General features: G+C 39.4%; 1 protein-coding gene across 4 annotated transcripts in view; it reads left to right on the top strand.

Moving 5' to 3' along the window:
* CHST15 (carbohydrate sulfotransferase 15) overlaps positions 1-15,145 on the top strand; it is a 78,673-nt gene that overhangs the window by 47,287 nt on the left and 16,241 nt on the right. For all 4 annotated transcript variants that reach the window (XM_024194629.3, XM_024194626.3, XM_024194631.3 and 1 more), the window contains exons 2-5: positions 1,823-2,900; positions 5,520-5,859; positions 10,066-10,212; positions 12,332-12,488. In XM_024194629.3, coding sequence (XP_024050397.1) covers positions 2,358-2,900; positions 5,520-5,859; positions 10,066-10,212; positions 12,332-12,488 — 1,187 coding nt within the window. In that variant the 5' untranslated portion in view covers positions 1,823-2,357. The remainder of the gene's footprint in view (positions 1-1,822; positions 2,901-5,519; positions 5,860-10,065; positions 10,213-12,331; positions 12,489-15,145) is intronic.

Here is a 15,145-nt window from a genome sequence, read left to right as displayed (position 1 = left end):
GTGTTATATAAGAGGTCAACCTAGATGACCACAGTGGTCCCTTTTGTCCTTGGAATCTATGAAAAACCACTACTATCTGTGGCTCTGACTGTTTCATATGGAGTGAGTCAGGCACCTAATTCGTTCCTACAAGAAATGCTGTCTTTTGTGAATCATATTCTAAGGCACCTATCTTTTCCCATTCATCGTACAGGGAGCCTAGGTTTGTGGATCACAGTGTTGTTCCTATGATTTTCTAGGTACCTTATGTGATTAATGTGCATAAGCCTTGTCAAGTAGTGTCAGACTAAGCAGTGTTAGGCCTAAAACTTCTGGAAGTTGTAAGAAGCGAGTACAGTTGAATCCTGCAAGCATAAGCATAATCTAGCTAGGAAGCTTTATAAACTAAAATGGAAACTCTGTAAAGAGAGATACAGACCTGTGGTTACTATGCTCTGCAACCAAATACCTCTTTAAGCTAACTCAAGCATTTTTGAGTCTAGCAAATTGACCACAATTAGCCGCATAGAGAAGAGATGAGCTGAGCACAGGTGCACAGTTCATAAGATCAAAACAACTGCAAATACCACCCTAAAACATTTGGCCACCTTGATTGGTTGACCTGTTTTGAAACACGGCCAGCAAATACCGTATAAAATAGGTGTAAAGACGCAAGTGTGTGTGTGTTAACCTAAAGGAGATTGCTCTTTGTCAGGCTCACATACACCCCCTGAACCAAAGGGACTTGCACTTCACTGACTATCTGTGGCTGGCCAGTGCATAAAATGGTCAACTGAAGGTAATGTATCTTTGGAAGAATGCAGGGTAAGGTTTTGGAGTGAAGAGGTCTGGTTGTGCTCGAGCTAGTTAATCTTAAGTCTGTATTAATACTATAGTTTAATTATATTAGTAAATTGTTTAAATTGTTTAGAGATAGTAGTAGACAATAGTTAATCAATATATAATAACTGTATATGTTTTTGTGCCTTGCTGGAAATGGGTACAGCGCTGGTGAAGCTAGTAGTTTGTAAACAATAATAGCTTTGCATGTCGCTGTGCCCGTCTTCAGTATAAGTTACCATCAAGTTTATCATAAAAGTCAGTAAAAGTTTATAAGTTGTTAAATAAGTTAATAGGTAGGTAAAAATTAGTAAACTATAGTTGATTAATGTATCAGTGTTGCATATGAATTTGTGTTGGTTGGAGATCGTTACAGTACACGTGAAGTCGCTAGGCACATTCTGTCTGTGTTGCCTTTATAGTCAAAAGTCATTAAAAACCTTTCTTGAGAAATAATTCGTTGTTTAGTTTCTCTTTTGCGGACACTACTCAACCTCATTACATCTGTGGTGGGAAGTAGCGATCATCCAGAGCCCCATTAGGGTCCTGACGTGTGCCTCCTTCTTCCATTAATCTCCACACCTTAGGTGCCCGAACACTTTGCTTTGCAATGCCTAAGGGCCTTCATGTATTCAATCAAAGAAGTCACCGAAGAAAAGGCCAGATTACAAACTGTTTATTTACATTGGTGAGCAATTATTGAAGACAATTGTGCAACTTGTGTGTGAGTAATAGGTCAAGAGTGTGAGCAAAGGGCTCTCAATCTGAGTCTAATTATGGGTTAGAGAGCTTTTAGCCGAGTTTCCAAATTTTCAGTGTGTTTAAATTTTGTAACTATAATTTTTTTGTTTTTATATAGAAGATACCTTTCAATTAAGGTTGCTAAATTAACTAAGAATTTTTTTGCGAGTGATAGATCGTACTTGTATTGCAGCTGATTAATGTAATGGCTTATCCATTGGCATATATCCATATATATTTTTTGTTTTTTATTTTTTTTTAGGTTATGCAACACAGATCTTTGAAGCTACCTTTATGTAGATGAAACTTTCAGAAGCAGCACTCCATTTTGGAACCTACCTTTTTTGAGAGCATATTGGACTTTCCAAGGCACCTTCTGTCTGGGCTACATATATTGCTTACTCCTAAATATATCAGAGGACAATGAGGTCTTTTTATTTTTTGTGTATTTTCACACTATATAGTGAAGTTTCTTCCATCTCATTTTGTTCAATGGGAAAAACTTGAGCAAGACTTGTGGTTGCTTTTTATTTTACTAGATTTCCCTTAAGGAGCCAAATCTTTATGAAACATGTCCACCATAGCTTTATTGGTATTTTTTTCATTTGTGACTGAGACAGTATATTAATTTCAGCATATTTTAGCTGTTTTGGTTTGAACCTGGCTTTCTGAATTGCAACATATATCATAATGCAAGGAATTAAATTATTTCACGTTTTCAGAAAATAATTTGTATATATCAGAAATATTTTATGGCTATTCATGGCTCATTAATATAGCAGTTTAACGGTACTAATATGAGGCATTGCATTAATTGTTGCATACAGTTATTACCAAATGACTTGCACAAACAGTGTTTCAGATGCCGTGGGTCTAATCATATTAACCAGAAGTGTCCTGTGTGCAAACAAGGAAATATAATTCCTTTGTATGTGGATAGTAAGCAGATGAACTTGCTAGCAGTTTTGGAAGTAAGGACTGATCATAATGAAAGCTGGAATGGATTTTTTTGCTTGAGGAAAGGGAAGCTATGCAGCTTGATATTTGGGTTGATAATAATGACTTTAGTGATGGCATCATACATACTGACTGGAGCCAAACATGGCCTATTACTAATACCTTCGCCATTCCATTATGGAGCTTTTACTGGCAATCCAAACTTAATGGACAATGAAAGCCTTAGTGAGACGAAAGACCATTACCAGCCTTCTAAAATTAATATTTCATATGTAAGGGATTATCCAAGCATTAAATTAATTATTGACACTATTACTTCAAAGATTGAGTTTATAAACAGACAACGTCCAGATTTAGAAGACCTGAAGAAACAAGAACTGCATGTAAGTATAAACTAAACTCCCCCTGAAACTGATGTATGTATGTATGTTTGTTTATTTCAAGTATTCTGGGCCGGATCTTCAGATGAGGTAAAACAGTATAGCTAATTGAAGTCGATATGGATCTGGAACACCAACTGCTGCAGTCTTTTCCCTACAGATAGATATATTTATCTGTATATGTATAATATGCAACTGTCGATCCACTGGACCATGGTGTATGCATAAGAGGTCTAATCAAGTGCCTGATGAATCCACTTACGGCTGACAAGCCCAAACGAAAGTGACACAGCTTGTTACAAATTTCACAGTTCCATGTGTTGTCTGAGTTGTAGTCCAAGATTACAGCACGCTGCTTTCTTCTTTCTTGCTTTGCTTCCATCCTCTAGATCAAGAGTTGGCAACTTTTGGCACACGGCTCGCCAGGGTAAGCACCCTGGCGGTCTGGGCCGGTTTGTTTACCTGCCGCGTCCGCAGGTTCAGCCGATCACAGCTCCCACTGGCCGCAGTTCACAGTCCCAGGCCAATGAGGTCTGTGGGAAGCGGCGCAAGCCGAGGGATGTGCTGGCCACTGCTTTCCGCCGCCCCCATTGGCCTGGGCCGGCGAACCGCGGCCAGTGGGAGTGGCGATCGGCCGAACGTGCGGACGCGGCAGGTAAACAAACCGGCCCGGTCTGCCAGGGTGCTTACCAGGCGTATGCCGAAGGTTGCCGATCCCTGCTCTAGATCAAAGCTGCTTCATGTTGAGCTGCACCCAGTGCCAGATGTTCTGCACTGGGATTCTGCGCGCTCGTCCCAGCTTTCTACATTTATGCTGAACAACTTCATGTCATTTTTGCACACATCGTGGTACCACATAAAGGGTGACCCCCCTTTCTAGAGCCGTCTCGAAACTCGGTGTACAAAATATTCTTGGGGATACAGTCTTCTCCCATTCTCTTGACATGACCAAGCCATTGCAACCTCTTCTTCTGGATAGTGGTTTCTAAGTGTGTCAGTCTGCGCGCTCCAGCACCTCTGTGTTTGGTATTTTGTCTTCCCACTTTATTTTCAGGATCTTGTGCAGGCATCTCATGTGGAAACTATTCAGTTTCCTGATGTGCGTGCCTAGCATATGTAGTCCACGTTTCTGAACCATAAAGCAGGGATGACCGCACACAAGTCTCGTAAATTCGCATCTTCACCTTAGTCAATAATTTGCTGTTATTCCATGCACGTTTCTCTGTGTGTGGGTGTGATTTGTATTTGAGCCATAGGCAAAACAGATGGATTATATAAATGATCTGAACATCTGAGAAAAGAAGTCTGACAATCTTGCATGAGTAGTACAATTATATTGAACTTATTCCTTGTCGTTTTATTCAAAATAATTCAGAGGAGTTAGTCAGATGTGCCAAAACATTTAACTGATAAATAAAAAACAGCCTCCCTTAATAACTGATTGCTAGAGTGCCTTCCCAGAAATCTAGTAATTGGTATTCCAATCACTCATGCAAATCTTGTATTTCAGAATTAAAAACTGGAAGTTAATTTCATCCAATTATTTTATCTTTGGCTTTTTTTATCAGTCTTACTAATTATTATTCTTTGCAAGCTTATTTTAAGGATTCCTTAAATTAAGTAGTACTACGGATTCCAGCAGGCTTCATAGAGTTTAGCTACGCTTGCAGCATAAAGATAAGGCCTGATTCTGAGAAGGCTGAGCATCTCCGCTCCCATTGAAGTCAATGGGCTAAATTGGGAAGTCTTTCACTAAAGTCAGAAATGGGATTGATCCCTGAGTGAAGACTGAGTAAAACATGAGACAGGATTTCAGGATTTGGCTAAATGGAGGCTAGAGGTGCTCAATTTGTAGTTGAAGTACAGCTCTTAAGCAAGAGTCATACAGTGCTTCTGGCTAGACCCAATAGAGCTAACAGCAGAAGGTGTTTTTTTACTACGTTGATTTTGTCCTCAATCTTTTCCTTCATTACCCCTCCCCCCCAGCACCCTCCCCAAAAATACTTCTGGTATTAAGTGATACAATGGAAAATATGTTCAGTTTTATTCTTAAATATTTCTGGGCTCAGTTGTTTCTTTAGGACCTAAGCCGATCCCCATTGATGTCACTGGAAGCCTTTCCATTGTCTTTGACAGGAATTGGGCTGGACTCTAAAAGTGCCAGCAGCCATTGGGTTTGTACAGAGGTGCATATTCCAGAGGGGAGCTGAGCGGCATTGTATGGCTCTTGCTTAAGTGTAGTACTTTGACCATAAATTGCTGAGATTTATCACATTCGCTTATGGATTCTGGAGGAAGTATTCCTCCACTGTAGGAATTACTGAGTGAAATGCTATGGCTTGTGTTATGTAGGAAATCAGACTAGATGATCATAGTTGTCCCTTCTGGCCTTAAAATTGATGAGTGTATGAATATTCTCCCTTCTCCATCTGGCTCTGCACCCTCTCTCCACCTCATGCAGCTGTGCAGGATCTGGCTCCAGTTTGGTCAACAGCAGAGTTGTGCAATTGCCAAAAAAAAAAAATGTAGAAAGATTATGATGGTTGCATTGTGATAAATAAGAAAGTGTCATTATAAACTTTGCTGCTGCCTTGACTGAAATTATTGTTCTTTATGTTGCAGATGTTTTCAATAATTCCTAATAAATTCCTTCCAAATAGCAAGAATCCTTGTTGGTATGAAGAATATAGAGGAAATACTACAACAGATCCTTACACAACAAACTCATATGCACTGTATTCAAAGCGTTTTCGGACCATATTTGATTACCTCAGAAAAGTATTTTGGAACCACTTGTATCATTATAAGGATAAGCACTATCGGCTGCGCTGTCTTCCTCATTTCTACATAATAGGCCAGCCAAAATGTGGAACGACCGATCTTTATGACAGGCTCAGGTTACACCCAGATGTTAGATTCTCAGCAATTAAAGAACCACACTGGTGGACAAGGAAGCGATTTGGTGAGTAAACATAGGTTCTAACGTTTCAAAAGAACCGCAGTTACTGAAATGGAAGCATAACTCTTCAGAGAGTAGTGCCTTCTTCAAGTTATAAGTAAGTCCCCCATTAACTTTTGATAAAATGATAGAGGAGTATTATCTGTGGAGGGAGGGGAGAGATACCAAAAGACTGGAAAAGGGCAAATATAGTACCCATCTAAAAAAGGGGGAATAAGGACAACTCACGAAATTATAGACTAGTCAGCTTAATTTCAGTACCCAGAAAGATCATCGAGCAAATAATCAAAACAATCAATTTGCAAGCACCTAGAAGAAAATAAGGTAATAAGCAACAGTTAATATGGATTTGTCAAGAACAAATCATGTCAAACCAACCTAATATTCTTTGACAGGGTAACAAGACTTGTGTATGCTGGGGGGCGGAGGGTGGGAAGAAGCAGTAGATGTGTTATATCTTGACTTTAGTAAGGCTTTTGGTACTGTCTCACATAACCTTCCCATAAACAAACTAGAGAAATATAGCCTAGATAAACCTACTATAAGGTGGGTGCACAACTAACTGGAAAACTATAGTCGGAGAGTAGTTATCAATTGTTCACAATCCCGCTGGAAGGGCATATCGAGTGGGATCCCAAAGAGATCTGTCCTGGGTCTGGTTCTATTCATTATCTTCATCAGTGATTTGGATAATGGCATAGAGAGTACACTCATAAAGTTTGTGTATGATATTAAGCTGGGAGGGGTTGTAAGTGCTTTAGAGGACAGGATTAGAATGCAATATGATTTTGACAAACTGGAGACATGGTCTGAATTTAATGGGATGAAATTCAATAAGGACAAATGTGAAATACTCCACTTAGGAAGGAATATCAACTGCACAAATACCACATGGGAAATGACTGCCTAGGAAGAAGTACTGCAGAAACAGGTCTGGGGGTTATAGTGGATCACAAACTAAATATGGATCAACAACGTAATACTGTTGCAAGAAAAGCAAACATCATTCAGGGATGTATTAGCAGGAGCGTTGCATGCAAGACACGAGGAGTAATTCTCCCCCCTCTACTCAGCACTGACAAGGCATCAGCTGGTGTATTGTGTCCAGTTTTGGGCACCACACTTCAGGAAAGATGTAGCTAAATTGAAGAAAATCTAGAAGAGATCAACAAAAATGATTAAATGCCTAGAAAACGTGACCTACGAGGGAAAAACTGGTTTTGTTTAGTCTACAGAAGAGAAGACCGGGGGTGGGGGGGAGCATAAATCTTCAAGTATGTAAAAATTGTTATAAAGAGGAGGGTGATTAATTGTTCTTTTAACCACTGAGGACAGGACAAGAAGCAATGGGCTTAAATTGCAGACAAGGAGATTTAGGTTAGAAATTAGAAAAACTTCCTAAATGTAAGGGTAGTTAAGCACGGGAATAAATTACTTAGGAAGGTTGTGGAGTCTCTGTCATTGGAGGTTTTTAAGAACAAGTTAGACAAACACCTGCCAGGGATGGACTACATAGTACTATGTCCTGCCTCAATGCAGGGGAAGGACCAAATGACCTATGAAAGTCCTTTCCAGTCCTACATTTCTATGATTCTATGATTGTATACCTTAGTTTGGTTTAAAAGCATATCCTTTTTCTGCTAATGTATTTATCTTTTTATTTTGCTGGGGTTCTATATCCTGCACAGGGAAATGGTTATGTGCCCTTTTTAGATTTTATTTGTTTTCTTCTTTAAACTCCTTGGAAAAGTAGCCCTTAGTGAACACATAACAGTGTTTCATTTGTGGAGCAGCAGCTCAGTAGAAAGTTGGCTCAGACTTAGGCCATACCTACACTACAAAATTAAGTTGCCTTAACATATATTGCCGTACAGTCACCACAGTAATTACATCGCTTGTGCATGTCTGCAATTTGCTCCTTGTGTCAGCAGTGCACGTCCTCACCAGGAGCACTTGTATCGATTGTACTGTCAGTGTGGGGCATTGTGGGACAGCTCCTGAAAGCTGGTAACAATCAACATAAGCAACACAGTGTCTACACTGACACTGCGTTGCCCTAACTACATTGACCTTGACTCTATGCCACTCATGGAAGTGGAGTTATTAAGTTGGCATAACAGGGCAGTTAATCTCACTCTTGCTGACGTAAGTGTAGAAACTTCCATAGTTCGGTCGATGTAAGCTGTTTTGCATGGACCTGACTCTGTAGTGTAGACTAGACCTTAGAAAAGCCCAACTTTCCTGATTCACTTCTAATAACATCTGTGATATTTTGTTTAATGTTCATATATATACCACAGATGGTTTATTTATATAAATATCGTTGAGTGACGACTGAGTAAAACCTGAGTTAGGATTTCAGTATTTGGCTGAATGGAGATTGGAAACGCTCTGCATTTCTCTGGCTAGACATATAAATATTGACCCCACACATACGTGGAAAAGGAGGTATCTATATCTGTTTACACACACATTTTGTATTTGTGTGTATTCACACACACACATACACACAGGGAAACAAAACGAATGAAGAAAAGGATAGGTAGATATCTCCTTTTCCTCATTAGTTTTTCTTGTCTGTTACCATAAATAATGTATTTAATTTATTATTACATTTAGATTTCTAAAATGTGCTCATCAGATATTTTGAGTGCACAGTCATAATTTAGGAATCACACAGTATAGCACAAGTACAATGTCACCCTCAAATAGATTTCCCACCAAATTAGACATAATAGGAAAGAAACAATTCCTTCTACTTCAGGAATCACTGGGTGAAATTCTATGGGCTGTACAAAGCAGAAAGTCATAGTAGATGATCATAATGCATTCTTTCCTAGTCTTAAAAATCTATTAAAATCAAATTCATTCTTCACAGTCAGCCCCTCAGGTAAAAGCCTGGAAATAAATGATAAGCCTTATATCATGACCTGATGGTTAATAGGCTCAAGTTCTGTCAGATCAATGGAGGGAGTGAATTTCAGTTCCTAGAACCTTCCACAGAGAATACCCTGCTTCTAATCTCCAGATGTTTAAATGTAGGGCTTGTCAGCCAAAGCATCTTAGCTGATTGTGTCTGCCAGGATGGTGCATATGGGAGAGACAGGGCCAAATTCTGAGGTGAAGTGTAACGTTAGATTTCCTTACATTAACAGACTCCCTTGCACTCAGACTCCCATAGATCTAAATTGGCGTAATTTGCAATTGAAGAGCCAGGATGTGTAAATCAAAGTAAGGCAAGGGCAGCTTCTCAGAGCTGGGCCTTACTAATCTCTAGAGTAAGAACAGGAATGCAGAGAATGGGGGGGAATACACAAGATGGAATAGGGAAATGGGAAGAGGATCAGGAACAAGTGGAGAGAGCAGGCACAAAAAGGGAAAAGGAGCAGAGGATACCTAAGAGCGGCTGGTGATGCTGGAGATGAAGAATGAGGGCTGGTGATACTGCAAGGTGCATGTAGAGGAAAATGTAGCATAGGGATTACAGTGTTTTGCTATTGGCTTTCACAGAAATTGGATCCACCCCAAAAGAATAAAATAGGAATTATACCTTAATATCATTTTGTTACCAGTTCAATTTACTATTACTGTTAATTAGATTGGTAGGTGAAAAGAATTAATAAACAAAACATCTCCTCCAAATTTTTTAATTCCCCCTTCCCATCTTGTTTGAAAGTGTCTGTGAAATCCATTCACCCTCAGGCAAAATTGTTGTCAAAGCCAAGAATTGCAGAAAGGTGCTGTTTTCTTCAAATTTGGAAGACAGTCAGTGTTGTTAATCTGCTGATTTTGTAATTGACAGATTCAGGGCCAGATTTTGCTCTCAGGCACACCAGTGTAAATCCAAAGTGAAGTCACTCCAGTTTTCACCGGTGTAAATGAGCAGAATCTGGCCCTCTATGTTCATTTCAAAAGCTAAACTTAGAGGAAAGTTCAAGCTATTCATTCAGGGTCTATAAAATATAGCACTTTAAAATATTTCCTCTCGGCATGAATTTATATTTTAGTATTCTAGTATCTTGAATCACAACTACTTCATAATTGCCATTTTATCTTAACGTTATGCTCCTTGACTTAATTCTCTGCTGGTGTAAAATGCTGTAGATTTATTGATGTCAATGGAGTTTTGCTGATTAACTCCAACTGTGGATTTGGCTCTTGAGTTTAATTTTCTAGCTTCTTTTTTACTCATTAGGGTTTTGTTTTTAGGAATAATTCGTCTGAGGGATGGATTTCATGATCGCTACCCAGTGGAAGATTACCTTGATCTGTTTGACTTGGCTGCATATCAGATTCAGGGTGTGTTACAGAGTGATGTAACAAAAGGGCACAGCAAGATGAACCACATCATCATTGGTACTGCAAATACTACTTATGAAAATATGGTCCTAAATTAGTTGTAACATTTATAGCGATGGTAAAATAAGCTTAATCAAAGTGTTCTATGTCTGCGGTAAGTTAATCATAGCAGAGGGCCATTTGATGTCAGGTAAGGCCCCTGTCTACAGATAGGTGCATTATTTGTTTTCCTCTGGAGGCAGGTTGCTTTCCTTTACCTAAATGGATGTTCTGTGCCTGGCAAGATTGCAGTCCTCGGTCCTGTGAAGTTCTGCCATCAGGGACATCTGCAGATATTCCTGCTATTTATATTACAGTACTACAGTATATTACAATATTACAGTACTTTCACGGGTGAAATGCTTAGATAAACCCAGTTCACTTATTTAAATTAGCAGAGTACATTTTTAAGTACTTTTACCTCTTGTTACAGCTTTTTCTAGAGTTCCTGTTTGTTCTGTAGTCTCAGTTCCCTTATCGCTAAGGTTACTTTGGCCCTTATTAAGTTTGCAGGAAAAATTCTGAATTATTATGCTCATTAAATCAGTTTTTTATGACTTCAGTAAAAAACAATCTAGTCTAGAGACAGTCTACTTTATGTATGAAAATCAGGTTTCCTTAGAATGCTGCATTGTTAAACTTCAGATTATTAAAAAGGGAAATTTAATTAAAACTATAAACATTCCTTTAACTTTGTCATGTAACAGTATTTTCAAATTCTAACAATCTTTGAGTCATATCTTTATTAGGTAATATATTTTCGCAAATAAAACAGTAGATCTTTAGAAGACCTGTAGAGTACACTGCTGTTCTAGCTTCAGGCATTCTAAGCAGGACTTTTTTATTTATGATCATTAATCTGATAAATTCACAAGAATGTTTTATGAAAACGTGACATGATTTTATTCCATTAATCTCAGGATAAGGACACTGTAAATTTATTCTTTAATGAAAGTAGGCAGTTTAATCATGAAGTATGTGCTTTAAGTCCATATGAAAAATTAGTATATATTTGATTGTGCTATGATAATTTGTTATATAAATGCAATGGATATAACAGTGATTAATTCAACATGTGTTGAATAGGGTACCCTCTTTACAGATATTAAATCTGTATTATGTGTAAAGAGACACTGTCAAATGGGTAGGAATTAATTTCTTTTTCCTTTTAGTTCCTCACAGTCATCCTGTTTTGGTTCCGAACACAAGCTATACTAAATTAACTGCACAAAACCAGCATCTTTAGCTTAAAGTTCACTCTCCTGAATGAGTAAACTGAGAGCATGTATACAAAAGTAAACATGTGGGCCCAAATCCACAGCCAAAGTAAGGACTAGACTCCACTATTCTTATTCTTGTAGGTAAGGATGGCAGAATCTGGTCCTATATGGGTTGTTGTGCAGAGGAGTTCCAAAGGAGCAAAGGCGAGAAGGAATATCTTAATTGTTCAGACACCATGCTTATGTCTGCGGGATAGCTGGCTGCCTAGATAGATGAAAGGCTGCAGATTATTTTCAGAGGCTTTCTGTCGCAGTTACTATAGCTTCTGTAGCTGCTGTCAACTGCTTCCTCGGTGGGTAGATTCATGAATATATGGACTCATGCCTATGCCTGCACCCATGCCCTGGACAGCTGCTTGGCCCCCCAAACACCTCTGTGCAATAGGATGGATGGAGCCCCCACTGTCTGTCTGGGTTCCTCATTTCCTGCCCTCTTCCCACACAGCAGGACAACACTGGTTCCGATGCATCTGGGGCTAACACGGCTCTTAAATTGGATGCAGGCTGTGGGGAAATAGCTCTACTACCACTAGAGTACAAATTCTGTCCATTACATAATTGGTCACACCCTTTTAAAGTTAAATATATTTGCATATTCATCAACCATTTTCAGAAGTACAGCATAATGACAGTGATAATTTGTGTAATTATATAAAAGTGTCTTTAACTAAGAGCTTCCTGATTCTGCAGAAACATGGGCCAGATTTTCAGGCAGCGTAAATCAGCATAAGGCCATGAAAGTCAATGGAGCCAGACTGATTTACATCAGCTGAGGATCAGGATCTACATCTTTTGTGCCAATGTAAAGAAAAAAAAATTACTCACAGATACTCATTGTAAATACTTGTCATTTCTAGGAGAGGCCAGTGCTTCTACAATGTGGGATAACAATGCCTGGGTTTTCTTCTATGACAACAGTACTGATGGAGAACCTCCATTTTTAATCCAGGATTTCATCCATGCTTTCCAGCCCCATGCCAAACTTATCGTCATGCTGAGGGATCCTGTTGAAAGGTTAGCAATAAAGCAATGCGTGGAATTCTTTCTCACTAGAAACAAGGGTGGTTTTTTTTTTTTTTTTTAAGATATAATAAATGTACTTATACTGTTTATATGCCTGAGGTCTAGTTCTTTTCTGGTATAAGTGTTAATACTTGTAAAACCCCTGTAGCTTTATTGATTTATAATTAACTTTAGATTTTGTAAATATTTATGGCTTTGTTCCAAGTGTTTTGGAATTTTCAATTTTAATAACATTTGAAAAAAAAATTACTGGCACTGTGTAGTGCTTCAGTTCAAATTAGAAACAATGGGTAGTAGGGTTTACATCTCCAAAGGGGCAGAATATTTAAAAGGAAGATTGGGAATGGCCCACAACTAAGCAAATTATACACGTTTCTTTGTTTCTTTGTTTTTTAAAATCTTGGAAAGACTTGGTACAGTACTAAGCTAAAATGTCTGGGGCATATTTAACTTCCATAGCTAACACTTACTTAACAGGTCATCCTCGGTCTTGCTGATTTTGGCAGTGGTATGGGGTTGAACTTTTACAAAGATAAACTGTTCTTGAACTATTTTTCCTGTGTATTAGATACAAACAGCCTTTTTTTCCATTTATGTTTTAGCTCTTCCCTGGGCAGCTGTGCCCTAGCAGGCTGTCAGTAGAGGGGGATGTCTATGAATTGTGCTCCCGTTTTCTGTGTGGTGCAGAGGGTAGCAAAAGCAAAGAAGAGAGGCCCTGGGTATCAGACCTGAAGCTGTGCCGCATGATCCTCTTGCTAACATCCCTTCATGGCAACAACACATTTTGTCAAATATACATTTTCAGGGCAGTTCAACCATCTGCAGGCTAGGGCTTCACCATCCTTCAAGGACAAGGTCCCTAAGTTGCCCAGGAAAGCGGTGAGGGGACCTGAGAGGTTAGTGAAAGAGTAGACAGTCTTCGCTGGTGCTATAAGAACCACACAGTTTGGGCCAGAGTTTCCCATGTATGCTGTAGCTTGTGGTTGTGGGCCATGCCTCTCTGGGCAGCCTCTAATGCCACACATAAGTGGCGAGAATCTACAGTGGTGTACTTTCTCCATTTTCTATAGCACTGGAGAACTTTTGACGTTAGTTCTCCTTTACTACTGATTTAGACACATCTGGCCAGATACGTAGCACTAAAGATAAAGGCAATATATTGAGGGCTGCAAAAATGGGGGTTAGGGGAAGCACATCATTCTAAAGAGGCTATCCAAAACAGGGCTGCACCAAGTCATTCCAGCCCTTGATGCTTGCTTCATGGGTTACAGTGTGTCCTGCCACACTGCCATGGCTCACCCACATAAAAGGCATCTTCTATGCTGGTGGGGTCCCACAAACATGTTTGTTTGGGCAGGCTATCACCCCAGAAAAAACATTATAGGGTGATGGCAGCAAGGGCTACCCACGCATACTGTCCCTCTGGGTGAGTGTTGGCAGAGTCCCCCAGAACAGCAGAATACTGAATTAATAACCCATTAAAATGCATGGGGCAGTTCTCCCATTTAAGAGGAGAACTATAGTTAAAGGCTGTCTACAGATTCAGGCACTGATATCACTTGAGTCACGTTTTGAGGCTCATCAGCTGATGTCATCACATAACTCTTGAGCTGAGACACTAGGCTTGTGCCTCTGAGGTCTGATCCAACACCCATTGAACCAGTGGGAAGACTGCCATTGACTTCAGTTGGCATTGGATTGGCCCCATAGGATATGTCTACACTGCAATTAAAAACCTATGGCTGGCCTGTGCAAGCTGACAGGCTTGTGTGGCTTGGCTAAGGAGCTGTTTAATTAGGGGCCTGAGCCTGAATGTCTACACCACAATTAAACACGAGCCTGAGTCGGGTGATATGAGCCAGCCGTGCCTGTTTAATTGCAGTGTAGACATAGGCACTATGGGTATGTCTTAATCAGTTCCTGTATCTACATGAACTAGCTAAATGTTATTAGGTGATTACTGGGTGGGATCCTATTATTACCCTTGCAGAGTTTTCTTCAATTTTAACTAAGTCAGAGATAAACCTCAACAGTGAAATTCCAGTTCATCAACAGAGGGAAGAGCAAACCTCATCTTCTCTCCTGTCCTGTAAATTTTGATAATTATTTTATCAACATTGTGCTAGGAACCATGCACTAAACTAGATCTGGAGGAAGGAGGTGATAGGTGAAGACTAGCCCTTCAGGGCAGGAATGTCTCTTGTATGTTTGTGTAGCACCCAACACAATGGGTCCCCATTGGGATATTTGGGTGCTAACATAATACAATTCAATTAAAATGCAATTGGAAATTGACAACCTATGCTAAAGCCTAAACTTATTATAATCTATTAAAGTTATTTAAATACAAAAAATATTAAGCAACACACGTGTGCTGCCAATTTTTAAAGGGCTAGTCTTCACCCATCACCTCCTTCCTCCACATCTAGTTTAGTGCATGGTTCCTAGCACAATGTTGATAAAATAATTATCAAACTACTGAACTGGTGGAAGCCGCTAGATAAGCACTTGGAACCAAAGTTAGTTGAAATGCAAAACCGGCTTTTCACAACAGTAGCCTCTTTTGCAGCTGCAGAGAGAATATTTTCTTTATTTCAGTTTATTCAACAAGCTGAGTTCAATGACTAGTTCATTAAAAGTTAAGAAAC

This window comes from Terrapene carolina, unplaced genomic scaffold (assembly GCF_002925995.2).
Source record: "Terrapene carolina triunguis isolate 2854851 unplaced genomic scaffold, T_m_triunguis-2.0 Scaffold95, whole genome shotgun sequence".
Taxonomy (NCBI): domain Eukaryota; kingdom Metazoa; phylum Chordata; order Testudines; family Emydidae; genus Terrapene; species Terrapene triunguis.
The sequence above is the reverse complement of the archived record's forward strand: the minus strand, read 5'-3'. Positions and strand labels throughout refer to the sequence as shown.